Source organism: Tenrec ecaudatus, chromosome 1 (assembly GCF_050624435.1).
Source record: "Tenrec ecaudatus isolate mTenEca1 chromosome 1, mTenEca1.hap1, whole genome shotgun sequence".
Taxonomy (NCBI): Eukaryota; Metazoa; Chordata; class Mammalia; order Afrosoricida; family Tenrecidae; genus Tenrec; species Tenrec ecaudatus.
Genome location: NC_134530.1, coordinates 231,205,242 through 231,220,123, shown reverse-complemented (window position 1 = coordinate 231,220,123; position 14,882 = coordinate 231,205,242). Strand labels below are relative to the sequence as shown.

At 46.1% G+C, this 14,882-nt stretch overlaps 1 protein-coding gene across 1 annotated transcript; it reads left to right on the top strand.

Moving 5' to 3' along the window:
- The first annotated feature begins 626 nt into the window (after nt 1–626).
- NEK2 (NIMA related kinase 2) lies at nt 627–13,818 on the top strand. The gene is made up of 8 exons (XM_075530081.1): nt 627–836; nt 3,360–3,577; nt 3,924–4,164; nt 6,439–6,521; nt 7,697–7,823; nt 9,212–9,431; nt 12,054–12,179; nt 12,965–13,818. The coding sequence occupies exons 1-8, from the start codon at nt 741–743 to the stop codon at nt 13,186–13,188; spliced, it is 1,335 nt and encodes a 444-aa protein (XP_075386196.1). The 5' UTR covers nt 627–740; the 3' UTR covers nt 13,189–13,818.
- Nucleotides 13,819–14,882: the final 1,064 nt, after the last annotated feature.

The following is a 14,882-nucleotide window of genomic DNA, read 5'->3' as shown; positions in this document are numbered from 1 at the left end:
GGAAACTCCAAAACATCAAGGATTTCCATATTCTCCGCTCACGTAGGGCACGGCTCCATTCTCAGCGCGCAAGCCTCCCAAGCCTCTCTGAAAGGCTCAAGAACCGTGGTGGAGCAGTGATTAAAAATGCTCGCTTGGCTGCTAACCCAAAGGTCAAGGTTCAACCCCGCCGGCCCTCCCCTCAGGAGAGTCCGCTTTGATCAAGATTAATGCACAGTTGTCCACTCCGATGGACAGGACGGCCGTCGGTCCGAGGGCTGCGCTCTAAAGTCGCGCATAAGTCTTACGTAATCACCGAGTGGCAGAGACCTGCCTGCTGCCGCTTTCTGTCCTTTAGTTGACGGAGTCCTGAGGGAGAAGGATGAGGTTTTCTACTCCCGTTCAGTTAGTATCGGAAACCCACGGGGTCGTTCCACCTGGACCTAAAGCGTGGCTCAGAGTTTCCTTTGCGTTAGCTCCGCCCCCTCAGGTTGAACTCTCACGTGGATGCCGATGCTGACGCCGACGCGGTTGCCTAGCAACACAAATTTCCCAAGCTGCCCTGGATGGTGTTGTGTTCCTCTTAGCCAATCAGAGCGTCGGAGCGACTCTTCCGCCAGCCAATAAGCTACGAGCGACGGCCCGCGACGGTTAAACGGGGCCGAGGGCCCGGTAGTCAGTGAGTGCGGCTGCGAGCGTTGGTTCGTCGTCCGCGTCGAAGGTCGGGGCCCGCACCTCGGCGGCCTGCAGGTGGCCCGGCCATGCCGTCCCGGGCCGAGGACTACGAGGTGCTGCACACCATTGGCACTGGCTCCTATGGCCGCTGCCAGAAGATCCGGAGGAGGAGCGATGGGAAGGTAATCCCCGGCCCCTTCCTCTTTCTCGCTGCCCGCCGCCGCCTGCCCTGCCCTGCGCCGCTGAGGGGAAGGGAGCGGCCCGCGGTCTGGAGGGCGGGGTGCGCGGAGCTGTCAGGGGGGTCTGCGTCGCGGATAGGGGGGTCGGGGGGTATAGAGGTTGCTCCTAACAACAACAACCAAACTCGCCGCCATCGATTCAGTCGTGAGGGGGCCCGGGGACTGCGGAGACTCACTTGGCCGCTGTGGATTTCGGGGCTGCCAATGTTGACAGGAGCAGCCTGCTCTTTCCCTTTCCAATGATGGTGGGTTCCGGCGGGCTGGTAGCCCCATCGCTGAACTCACGAGATCAGCAGGGCTCCCTTTGCCTACGGTTTCTCAGCCTGAGGCTCGACACCACCACCCCCGGAACCCCCCATCCCCCACCATCAGTTCTTTCCTCTGGAGCGTTGCCGAGCGTGTGGAGGAGATAGGCTGAGCCTATGTGGCTTTTGAACCCCAGGTCGTGCGCGTGTTATCACGCTTTGTTTTCTGGAGCTGCTCTTTGAAGTTCAGTCTGCTACCGCGTTTCTTTCATCATTCGTGTTTTAAAAAAACAATTAAATCATTTTATTGGGGGCTTGTACAACTCATCACAATCCACACATACATCCATTCAGTTGTTTCCCTCATCCTCAAAACATTTGCTTTCTGCTTGAGCCATTGGTATCAGCTTCTCATTTTTCCCCTCCCTCCCCGCTACCCCCTCCTTCATGAACTCTTGATAATGTATAAATTATTATTGTGTTGTCATATCTTACAATGTCTGACATCTCCCTTCACCCACTTCTCCGTTGTCCGTCCCCCAGGGAGGAGGTTATATGTAGAGCCTTGTAATCTGTTCCCCCTTTCTCCCTCATCATCCCTCCACCCTCCCGGGATCACCTGTCCTGGATTCCCTGTGTTTCCAATTCCTGTCTGTAACAGGGTACATCCTCTGGTCTAGCCGGACTTGTAAGGTAGAATTGGGATCATGATAGTGGTGGGGAGGAAACATTTAAGAACTAGAGGAAAATTATATATTTCATCATTGCACCCTGACTGGCTCCTCTCCTCTCTTCTGCAAAGGGATGTCCAATTGCCCACAGATGGGCCCTGGGCCCCCACTCTGCACTCCCCATTATTCACAATGTTATGGGTTTTTGTTTTTTTTTTTTGTCTTTGATGCCTGATACCTGATCCCTTCAACGCCTCGTGATGGGCTTTGTTATTTCTGAGTTAGATGGCCGCTTATTTATCTTCAGGCCTATAGGATCCCCGACTCTTATCTTTTGATAGCCAGACACCATCAGCTTTCTACACCACATTTGCTTGTGTACCATTGTCTTCAGAGATCATGCCAGGAAGGGGAGCATCTCAGACTGCTGAATTGTTAGAACAAAGTGTTCTTGTGTTGAGGGAGCACTTGATTATGGGCTCACTGTCCATCTGTTTCCGTACTACTAAACATATAAATATGTGTACATAGATCTATTTCCCCCTTGTTGTATATAAATGTATTTACGTCTGTATCTGCTTGTATTTAGATCTATATAAATGCTCATTGCCTCCTGGTTCTTTCCTCTATTTCTTTGTACTTTCCTCTTGTCCCACTGTCATGTTCAGCCTTCATTTCGGGTTCAGGAATTCCTCTGTTACATTGTCCTTGATCCAGCTCTGCCAGACCTCCTACACCCTCTTTGCCACTGATTTTGGATCACTTTTTGTCCTTCATCATTCTTTTACTTGCTGAAACTACCCTTTTTTAAAAGTATTTTACTCTGTTCAAGATCGTTTCATAGCCTTTCCTGACATCCACTTTTATCTTTTCTTCATTGCCTTTAAAATTTTTAATATTTTTATTGACATCTTACTTATTCCAGATATCACTTCGCTTCCCATACACTTCTGTTTCTCAATCCCATCGAGTGGGGCACTTCCTTGTCTTTTTACTATATATGAAGTATCATATACTCCTTTCCCCTGATTTCCTTTATGTATATATCCTTAAGTTCTTCAGATATCTGAAAGGGGCATAACCACAAGAATCTGAATTTTATGTTTTGCAGTTAGAACTTAAAATGCTCGTATTAGGAATGTGGGAGTTATTGTATGGCAGTGACTCTTCACCGAAAGAAACAATGATGAGTAAATGGCCTGGTGCAGGTTGGATGGGCCTTTACTAAGGTTTCACCTACCTGGGAAAACTTGGTTGGTTTTAACTAAGACTTTGCCCTCCTGTGCCCCAGCTTTGATAAATAACTGTTTTGCAACCTCCCACTCAATAACTTCGGATGGGGAGAAGGGCAGACCTCTCATAATATCATTTACTGCTTAACAATGAGAGGCCAATCAAGCCTCTAAACTCGGGGCTCCTTATATTTGTGGCTCTCAAGTAAGTGATAACGGCCTTGGCTGCAGGACTTGTTTATTAGTGGCTGCTTTGGAACTGCCCTTCTTTGTCTGGAATAGAATGAGTTCATTTTGACCTTGGCATTCTTTTTTCAGGTGTTAGTTTGGAAAGAACTTGACTATGGCTCCATGACAGAGGTTGAGAAACAAATGCTTGTTTCTGAAGTGAACTTGCTTCGTGAACTAAAACATCCAAACATTGTCCGCTACTACGACCGAATTATTGACCGGACCAACACAACACTGTATATTGTAATGGAATATTGTGAAGGAGGGGACCTGGCTAGTGTGATTACAAAGGGAACCAAGGAAAGGTAACATAATCTTTTCCATGCAAGCTGGGAATGTGCCCAATTTCATTTTGGTTAAGCATTGTGTATTAGGATCTGGGATAGAGTACTATTTTTTATTTTTTACATTTTATGGAGATCTATTTAAATTATTGAGGTTTTGGATGGAGTACTTTTTTTTAGCCACATGGAGTAGTATTAATTGTTTGATGGGTCCACTGTAGTTTAGAAAATCCCTGGTGAATCTGTTTATAGCCCATATTTAGCAAAAGAACCATTTCTCTTCCTACTTGTGTACAACTCCCAGCATCACATCTTTGTCACAGTTTTATTGTGAAGTCGTGAATCGTGTTAACTGCCTTGGTTTCAGGCAATACTTGGATGAAGAGTTTGTTCTTCGAGTCATGGCTCAGTTGACTCTGGCCCTAAAGGAGTGTCACAGGCGAAGTGATGGTGGCCACACCGTGCTGCATCGGGACCTGAAGCCAGCCAACGTTTTCCTGGATGGCAATCAAAACGTCAAACTCGGAGATTTCGGGCTGGCTAGAATATTGAACCATGATACGAGTTTTGCAAAAACATTTGTTGGAACACCGTATTACATGTCTCCAGTAAGTATTACCATATTTGGGTATTCCTTTAAACTCTTAATGCTAAGTATTCAACGGCAGGGACTTTGTGCCCATGTGTTTAGTATGTTCAATTGCAAGGATGAGTATTTCCTTTGAAGTTGATGTTTTCCCAAATGGCCCACCAGATCCTGAAACTCTTTCAGCACTGGTTCCTGTGTTTATGGCGTGCCACCACGAGCTGAGATGACAAGGATGCATAGGGTGCTGGAGCAGCGGAGGCCCTTGGGAGACTCACTTGGAGTCCCTTGTTTCAAATGTAATGCCTGAGCCCCGAATGCACATTTAGAGTTGGAACCTCTGTGTAGGTCCCTGGACTCAACGGTCCATTTGAGAGTTGACATTTTAATAATTCTCTGTAGATGATGCAGGCATGGTGATTCACTCTAGACAGCCTGGGTTTCAGTGTTAACTCTTTTCTGTTCTGTCTTCTTGCCTTTTCCTTTAACTGTACCTGCAGTCACTCCCTTGTTCATGACCTCTTTGGTGGGCTGTACAAGGGATTGTCAAAATTTGTGGAACTGTCACCCACTGGCTTTCTTCCCACCCATTGTTTGAAGCATATTGTTCCCCAAATTCCCACCGTCCTAAGGAGCACAGCTAAGCATGTTCTCCAGGAATTATTGGTCTCCTTTTGATTAGTCTCATGGAGCGCAACGTTCAAAATTAAAGTACCAGGTAAAGGGTTCTACAGAGTTGGTTTCTCTGTAAGGGTATTGCCTGTAGCTTTTAAGATACTGGAATCAAGGGTTCCGTCACCAATGGGTTAACATAGGAAATATGAACAAATAAAGATGAGCGAATGCTTATGCTTAATTATTGAGGCACAGTCTTTTCTAGGGCATCCCAGGATTAGTTATGTTAGCAGAATGCGTACAGAATAGGATTGTAGAAACGAATGATTATGTTTTTGACTAAGATTAGGCTAGAGCCATCTCAATTTCTCATTGGCTCAAATTCCTAATAGAAAGCTGGGGGTGGGCACTCACAGGAAGCTTATCTGCCAGTGGTTTTTGAAAACCTTGACACCTCCACAGTTCTTTTGTTCCCTTTCCCTGCTGCCCTTGTAATTAGATCAGGTAAGGCACTGGCTGACTCCCCTGTTGCACTCTAAAACACCCCTCAGGCTCCCCAGGATGTGCCTGCCTGTGGGCCTCTGTGGAGACAACAGTAGAGACTGTTGTACAGGGAGGACAGTGGAAGTAAATGGAAGGGAGGGGAACAATGAAAACAGTGAGGCTTACTTGGTGATAGGGTTTCTATGATGGAGTAAGGGGAACTAGGGATGGCGGATCCAAGTAGCCATCTCTGGGATCATTTATATACAGGCCAGATGTTTATCTGGTATATTGGTCTATTTTCTGGCTACTAAAATGGAGTTTCTGGGCCATGAGTGTTTTGAAGGTAGAAATCTTTCATGCTCACGTATGAATTACCTATGTATAACCTCTGGTGTTGTTTTTGTCAGTTGTTGTGCAGTCAGTTCTGGCTCAGTGACCTGATGTACACCAGAAGGACGCGGTTCTTAGACCAGCATCACAATCTGTTCTTGTGGTTGAGCCCATTGCTGTAGCCACTGTGAAAATCCATCAAGCCGAGGGCCTGCCTATTTTTCCCCACCCTCTATTTTACCAAGCATGACGTCTTAAAAAAATAGTTTTATTATCATATACTTCATGTATTGTACAACTTAATTATTCAGTTCTATCAAGGAGATTTGTGCAATCAGTATCATAATCAATTTCAGAGTAGTTTCTTCTTGTACTCAATGTTAGCACATGATCCCTTTTTAGGGACCAGTCTCCTGATAACATGTCACTGAATTCCTAATAAATGTCTCTGAATGCCTTGTATGTGACAAAGTCTGTCAGGCCAAGATCTTTGCCTTTTGTTCCATGATAAATTAGGAGATTTTGATGCACACTGAGTCAACCTTTTGTATTTGAAAATTTTGTTACAGCTACATATCAGATAATTATAAATATTGAACATGTTACATATGTGATAGTTGTATCATATAAATTTTATTTATAGGTTATTAGTCAGTACTGGGTGAGGAGAGGGACAGGGAGCAGACAGCGCGAGGAAGAGAAAAAAAATGATTTATATATCTGTGTGCATGCATACACAGGATCCATATATGCATTTTGAGTGACTATTATCAAACTTTGAGGTTCTACTTTGTCTCGGTTAATTTTGTCCATTTAAAAACAAAATCTATTTCTAATCCCTTTTTATCCTCTTTCAACCCCACAGGAACAAATGAATCGCATGTCCTACAATGAGAAGTCTGATATCTGGTCCCTGGGCTGTTTGCTGTATGAATTGTGTGCGTTAATGTAAGTATGTGGAGAAGTTCCTTTTCTTAGGTGAAGCAGTTTGTTCCTTTCACTGGGTTCCGCCCTCTGAGCACTCCTGCGAATGCAAGCATGTTCAAGTGCGAAAGAGCAGGCAGACGGTGGGTTAAAGTTAAGGTGGGTGGACAGGCTTCAAAAACAAGTAATTTATTTACAAGTTAAATCTACAAAGGGACTAAAAAAGCTTGTGGAAAGATTGTATTAGCTTTGAATTCCATTTCTCCATGAACTTTTCGAAGCCCCCTCAAGTAACTTCTTCAAGCCACTTGACTGGGTAGACATATCCCTGTCGGGCTGATGCTTCTTGCAGGAAGGAGCACTCCGGCCAGGTGGGTAGCTCAGAGCTGCCGTCAGGACGGGGAGGACTTGAAACAAAGGCCCAGGGAGAGGCCTTAGGGAAGAGCAGTGATGCTTTTCCTTTCTTCCCTGATAGTTGATTCTGTACAGCAGTAGCTCTCAACTGAGGGGTTAGAAAATTTAACAGTGTCTGTATACAGGGCGCAGCCTGGTGAATATTAGGCTGCTAACTGCAAGATCAGCGGTTCGTGCCCCTCAGCTGCTCCTCAAGAGCAAGATGAGGCTCCCTGCTCCTGTAGAGATTTATACTCTCAGAAACCCTTTATAGCAGGGTTGGAGGACCGTTTTCCTACATAAGGGCTATTTGGATATTTATAATATTTGAGGGTCATCCAAATTGATCAACTTAAAAATTAACCTGCTGTATTTGGGCAAACATTTAATGAGCTCTCCCCTGCTGTGAAGGCTAGAACAGCTTCTCGTTAGTGAGATGTGTGTTGTTTGCTGCTCTATGGGGTCACTAGGAGTTGGAAGTGACTTGATAACAGTAGGTTTTGGGGGACAGTTATGGATGTCACCGCTAGGGAGTGCTGCTGGCCCTTGGGGGTCAGGCCACAGAGGTGTTACCCTCCTACAGTGCGCAGCATGATTCCCAACGACAACAGAAACTTCATGACCTCACTGCTGACTGTGCTTAGAAACAGGGACAACAGAGCGTAGAAACCTGGCTACAAGGAGAAATCCCAGAAGTGGGAACAGAAATACAAACGACGGCTTACGTTGTTGTACTTTTTTTGATTTGGTTTCTGTTATACATACTCATTTTCAATATTTTCTTTTTCTCCTAAAATTTTTTTAAGGCCTCCGTTCACAGCTTTCAACCAGAAAGAACTGGCTGGGAAGATCAGAGAAGGCAAATTCAGGCGAATTCCTTATCGATTCTCTGATGAATTGAATGACATTATTACGAGGATGTTGAATTTAAAGGTAAAGACTTTAACTATTATCTGTTTCGGTTAAAGTTTGGAGTGTATCTTCTCGGCTGTTAACACTCCAGTCAAGACGAAGTCAGACTATTGTCGTCGAGTTGATGCTCTGGGACACCGCACAACTGTCTCATAGCATCTCAACTAAAATTGAAAAGAAAGAAAATATTAACACCTAGAACAAATTTAATATGGGTCAAAAGGGAGATCGTAAGGTGTGGCAAAAGACAACAAAATTAACAAAAGTACTATAAAAAATAAGAAAAATAAAATATGAGGTAAAAAGGTAATCTCTATGGAGGCAAGCTCCTTATCTTCCTCCCACAGAGCAGCTGATGCGTTCTAACCTCAGCGCTATAGCCACTGTGCCACCAGGGCGCCTTCACACAAGTGCGACCTCGGCAAAGTTGGCAGATTGTGCATCCTTGCTGGCTTACTCCTGTGCTTCTCTTACTTCTCCTCCCGCGCTCTGCCAGCTAACAGATGGTTGGTAGCACGAAAAGATTGCAGAGGAGATCCAAAGCCTCAGCTCCCCAGCCTTGCCTACCTCAGAGTGGCAGGTGGGTCAGAGAAAGGGCCAGAAATAAAACTTTCTGGCCTCTAGCCCTGAGTGTTGAGACACCAGAGCAAGGCGGTGTAAAAGGCGTGGAGGGAAGTGCCTGAATAAAGAGATAGATCGGTCATGTGGGAAAGATCTGCCCAGGGGCTGCGAGGGGCGATGTATTGAGGGGCCAGACTGATGAAAGTGGGAAATGCTTAGGATCCTAAGGAAAGATGGAGGTGAAGTAACAGGATTGAAGGTCGGTGAGGAAGTTTCCTGCCTACTGCACAGGAGAGAAGTTAAGAGCAGTAACCATGGGTGTGGTCAATACTGGGGGTGTTGATAAGTAGGTTAAAATGTTGAAAACAGAAGTGATGATTTGAAATGTAAAACCCATCCACCTCATTGGCAAAAAACCTGCAGATGTCCAGGACCAGTTTGCTTCTGGGTTTCCAGTGGCTGGTTTATAGGAAGTAGCTTGCCAGGCCTGTCTTCTAAGTTGCGTTTGGCTAGACCGGCACTTCCAGCCTTGCTTTTAGTAAGCCATGTGTGTTTCTTAGCTGCGGGCACCACGCAGGATTCTTTCCCCTAAGACAACGCTGTGCTGAGCACCAGCATCAGACACCTGCCAGTGCTTCAGAGACAGCCTCCTTAGAAAAGTTCAAAGGTTGAATCTAGTTGATCTTGTGGACCCCGAACCCTGGGCTACAGCCACCAGCGAATGTCTTTTTCCCGTTCGTAAAGGCGTCCCCTCCCTCGCCTTCATATGCACCTTTGACTATGACTGCTCTCCGGGGCGAGCATTCTGGTCTGAAACCTGCCGATAACCCTGCATTTCCGCACCCCAGGATTACAATCGACCTTCCGTGGAAGAAATTCTCGAGAACCCATTGATAGCAGACTTGGTTACCGAAGAGCAGAGGAAGAATCCCGAGCGAAGAGGGCGGCGTTTGGGAGAGTCCCAGAAACTGCCGGACTCCAGCCCGGCCGTGAGCGAGCTGAAACTGAAGGAGGTGCAGTTACAGGAGCGAGAGCGGGCCCTGCGAGCCAGAGAAGAGCGGCTGGAGCGTAAGTACTGAGCGGGGCGGACTCCCCAGGAACCCGAGGGAGGCTTGTTGACCCAGAGTCTTCTGTCTGTTCGGAGTGTTCTTTCAAACCAGGCTTGTAAACATCTGAAACACCACCATAGGTGTGTGGTGTACTGTATAACTGACCCGCCTCCATTTCCTTCTGTGAGATCAAGCTAGTTAGGCACTAGCTTCTTATTTTGATGGCCTTCTTATAGCCATAGTACTTTGCTGAGGAGTTACTTTCTTCCGTCATTTTAAAATATTCGAATTTTTTTCCATGAGAAAGGAAGGTCTTGGAATTTGCTGCCTCAATAATAAGAACCACTATGGTCCTGTGAGTAGGTTAGATGTGGCCAGCGAATCCAGTAGAGGAAATGGACTCAGGACAGCCTAGGCTCATAGATGATGATCCGGTGGTTGCTCCCCGAGTAAGTACAAATTCGCCTTAGAATCATTCAAAGTAGCAGTAGCGGAATGCTTCTCCTCTTAGACCAGCAGTTCTCAACCTCTGGGGTTCGAATTACCCTTTTACAGGGGTTGCCTAAGACCATCTTTAAATACATATTTCCGATGGTGTTAGTAATGGAGACACTGTTCCTCTATCCATCTTAGGCATGTCCGCCCCCATGCAGATACGCCCATATATGAATCTGGTTTAAAGACTGTTATCCAGGCTACATCATGCCTCAAGACAAAATGTCATTTTTTTCGTAATTGGAAATATTTCACAATATATAATTACATATTGTTTTTTAAATTAATCACTATGCTTTAATGATGTTTAATTTGTAATAATGAAAATTCATCCTGCATATTAGATATTTACATTAAGATTCATAATAGCAGCAAAATTACAGTTAACAGAATAATTTTATGGTTGGTTGTCAGCACAATATGAGGAAGTATATTAAAGGGTCGTGGCATTAAGAAGGTTGAGAACCACTGTCTTACACCCAGGACACTAAACATGGGGCTGTGACTTTGTCTCACCTGATTTTATTTCTGGAGTTTTATGTCCAATTCAGACTTTGAATACATTTTATATTGACTTCATATTTCATTGTGTTTCAAGTATAATTTTACTTAGCAAAGTAGGCCCCCATTTAAGAAGTTGTCATGACACTGGTTACAATGTTCACAATGTGTCAGTATTCTCATTCCATTCTGTTTGTTCTGGTTCCATTAATCCGGCTTCCCTTCTCCGTTTTGCTTTGGGGTAAATGTTGACGATTTGGTTTAGCATGTAGTTGATATTGAAGGGAGCATATTTCTCATGGGTCTTACAGGCCAATCTATTAGTTGACTAAAAGTTGATTTGTTCGTCTGGGTAGACTAGAGAGACAAATTCATAGATACTCATATGAAAGAGCTTTATATTCAAAAGCAATTGTATATTGAGAAAACATCCCAACCCAGTCCAGCTCAAGTCCATAAGTTTGATATTAGCCCTTATGTTCGATACCAATCTATAAAGTTTTCAGACTCACATGATAAATGCAATGGTGCCGAATTCAGGAAAATCACAGGCCAGTGGTGGAAAATCACAGGCCAGTGGTGGAAAATCCTGTGGATCCTCTGGCAGCATCTCAGCCCTGGTCGGGGTCTACATGACTCCTTCAGCTCCAGGGCTCTAGCGTAGCTCCTCCATGTGTCATGTCAACAGGAATGTCTCATAGAGAGTGTCTGTGTGTACCGCCTCCAGTGAGCTATATATCTCCTTAGTGTATCCAAATGAGGTCATCAACTGTGTGCTGATTGACAGGCTAAACTCCACCCCTTCACTCCTAAGTCTCAAGTTGACAACAGATTATGTAACTGCCACAGTTAACTTGCAGACATAGCTTCAGTTCCATGTTTAAAAGGTTGGACTAATCTCGATCAGTCCAGAGCTCTGGCTTTTCTTAGGACTTTTGTTCTATATCTCTCTCCCATTCTCTCTGGGATTTCTGTTGTGTCCCTGGTCAGAACAGTGGTGATATCTGGGTACCGTCTAGCTCTGGTCGTAGATCAGAAGAGGCTATGGTTGGGTGAATTATGAGAATAAGTTCAAACAGTAATTGCTACCAAGGTTTCTAATTCACAGGACACATTACGGTAGGTGTCTTAAAAATGTCAGTCAAAACTGAGGGGCGCTTCTGCGCTAGTCGAATTAATAGCATCTGAAGTGTGTGCATATGGGGCCATGAAGACATAATAGTCTTTGGTCCAGACTTAAATAACTGGCTCCCAACTGAGCTGTGATTTGCCTCTTCTGTTTGGGGGCTTTCATTCACCCCGAAGAACGGCTTTTGTCCTGTTGGGCCCAGCGAGACCCTGGAAAAGCACTGTGGGTGGTATGCCTTCAGTGGAGAGCAGCGAGGGCTGTATTTTCTGTTTCCCACACATGACCCTTGGTGGGAGCTACTGCTGGCCAGGTGCTTAGGCCAGTCCTTTACAGGGTAGCATGAGCAACATATGTGAACATTAGATGTAATGGTCAGCAGTACCCTGCAATGAGCCATCTCTAACCAAACATGACTGGTAATGCCAGGCCTGAGGCGACGAGAGAAGATGACCAAATGTAAATGAGTTTCTACCTAGAGCCATTTGTTTATTTGCCTTCCTTCCTTCCTTGTGCCAGAGAAGGAACGGGAGATTTGTATCCGGGAGAGACTGGCGGAGGATAAGCTGGCGAGAGCGGAGAGTCTGGTGAAGAACTACAGCCTGCTGAAGGAGCAGCAGCTCCTGGCTCTGGCCGATAATCCAGGTACCAGAACCACCCCAGTCACTGAGCCGCAGCCGCAAGTCATTCCAATGTCTGCTTTGCTTTTATTTACCTATTTCAGTGACGTGAGGAGATCTGCTATCAATATTTTTTAATGAGAACAATAGTATGCATTCTAGATTTTATTCCTTGGCTATATTAGCACACCGCTACATTTTGGGGCTCATGTTTCCAGCAAACATTCTAGCGGTGTAATCCTGCCTCACCTCTGCCTTGGTGGACAGTGTGGTGTGAAAGTGTGGGGAGCCAGCTTCCTCAGGCTGCAGTTGTCCGGGGTGGGCTGTGCTCTACCTGTGTTTGCTCTGCGCGCCTTAAGACCGTGGGAAGGCCAAGCGGTGAACATGCTTCCTGTTGATTTCCTTAGGGCACAGATTATTGTGTAAAGTTTTGTTGGTAAAACAAACCATAGCCCTGACTTTTGGGCCCTTCAAGGGTTAGTTTTATCTCTTTAGAAGCCTGGTGATGCTGTGGATTAGCCTTGGCATAACTAACTGGGAAGTCAGCCCATAAAGATGATGGTCTGGGAAACCCTGTCGAGGGTGTCTCTGACTTTGAATCGATGCAAGGGCAGTGGAGGGGGGTTGGTGTTTTCCTTTCTGAGGGAATGATTCTGCCAGCCTCATCTCCACCCCCTCAGCTTCTTGCCCAGAGGAAATAAAACCAGGAGCCCTGGATGGTCAGTGCGTGATTTTGGATGAGTATGTGCCTAAGGAATTGAGACCTCCTGCCCTAGTAACCCAACCCCCTCTTTCTTTTTCAATCTAAAGACTTTGATCATGCATCCTCGATGATGAAGAAGAAAGTTCATTTCAGTGGAGAAAGTAAAGAGAATGTCATGAGGAGGGAAAATTCGGAGAATCTGTTGGCCTCAAAATCCAAGTGCAGAGACCTGAAGAAAAGACTGCATGCTGCTCAGCTGCGCGCACAGGCCCTGTCTGATATTGAAAAAAACTACCACCTCAAAAGCAAGCAGATCCTGGGCATGCGCTAGCCTGGCGGCAAGATCCGAGCCTCTGCAGATGATTGATGCCCAGCCGCTGTAGCCTCACACACTTGGTCCCGGGAGCATGCCTTCCCGCACATGACAAGCATGTGCTTTCGAGTTGGCTTGGCTTTGCTTCAGCACCAATTGAGGAACACACCCACACCTTCCTTGTTCTTTTTCCACTAGTAGCTAAGAACGCATTGTAGAAAGGATGGACACTTGCTGGTCGGCTGGGTTTCTGATCACATGTGCGATTACTACTGGAAGCAAAAGATGCCACGTTCTCCGTCTTGGGGGGAACCAATATATGTCCCACCAAGGGCACGGGCTGAGGAGTTTTCAAGGTCCAGGCGCACCGTTGTCAGGTGTAGATTTAAAGTGTAAGTCTGAGGTCTGGAAGGTCTTGTGCTTCCTAGAAAACTCAGTCAGATATAAATCGGTCTGACTGGTAAATGTCCCACTGCTCAGCTCTGCAAACCTGTCACCTTTTCTGAAAGCAGGTCACTGTGATGCCCGCCTTATTTTGCATTTCTTGTCACTCTGCTGAACCATGTGTGGTCAATGTACTCTGTTTTACAGCATGTGAGCTGGCGGTGTGAACCCATCTCTTCTTTGTATAAAGTGATTTTTCGTTTTCCTCTGTTTATGTCTCTTTCATTTATGGACCTCTTGGGGGTCAGCTGGGGAGGGAAGTGTGTGTTAGATTCACAGGCAGTGAGGGGAGAGAAGTGGGGGTGCACACCTGGGGCCAGTGCTTTCTTCCCCATCCTGTTAACTGGCTCAGCCGTGCTCCCAATGGGGGTGGTGGGGTCTTACCTCCCAGGGGACAGATGGCCGCTTCAGGAGACACTTTTGATCAGGGTGCAGGACAGTCCCTGCCACCAAACCTCACTGGTACCAAGAGACACCTGGCCTAAGTTCCAGCTTGCAAGACTCCCCACCTTTCAAAGATCAGCCTTTGTGTTTCATTTTAAATATGAATTGTCAGTCCTTGCTGTGCCCATCACATTTTTTCATCTGGGTAATGCTGCTCACCAGCTTAAAGCCCCGGGACCCGGTTAGGAGGAGGGGAAACGGCTCCTGTCTGGGAGTCACTTTAATACACAGTTGGCAGTGCAGCCGTGTCAATGACAACGCTATCCAAACACCCTCTAGAAACTTGATTCTCACGATGCCTAGATGGCACATCCCCAAACTGACAACCCCATGGGACCATTTTGACATGAGTGTTGAGTGTTACTCCTGGCTGGTGACATATTTGCCGAGCCCATGGCAAAATGAAAGTGCCGGAGGGGTTTGTTGCAAAGCGCAGGAAAAAGTGCCCTTCATGCTGATGCAAAGCCGTTTCCTTCCCTGTTAAGGTGCTGCCCTCTGCAGAGGGCGTTACTTCCTACTTAGGGTGCTAAGTCAAGGGAGATTGCTTTTAAGGTTATTGGCGTGAATTTTACCATCTTGTGCAATGTCAATTTTGAAGGTAAAGATCAGCATTTAACTTGTATAGGAAATCACTGAAAAGATACCATCCGTGTTTGTGGTTCCTTCCGGGGGGGGGGGGGGAGATGCCAGTGGTGGGCAGAAAGGCAAAGAAGCAAGGCCCCTCCCTCCAAGCCCGTCTGATGCTGGAAACGATGTCGCTGGTATTTCAAATAGCAGGGTCACCCAAAGTGAACAGATTTCCGCAGAGCTTCCAGACAGAACAG

Bases quoted from the DNA above. Each gene is read 5' to 3' on its own strand.
- NEK2 (XM_075530081.1), top strand. From the start codon at position 741: ATGCCGTCCCGGGCCGAGGACTACGAGGTGCTGCACACCATTGGCACT. The intron at 6,522-7,696 runs GTAAGTATGTGG...AATTTTTTTAAG, and splicing joins TATGAATTGTGTGCGTTAAT to GCCTCCGTTCACAGCTTTCA. The intron at 9,432-12,053 runs GTAAGTACTGAG...TCCTTGTGCCAG, and splicing joins CAGAGAAGAGCGGCTGGAGC to AGAAGGAACGGGAGATTTGT.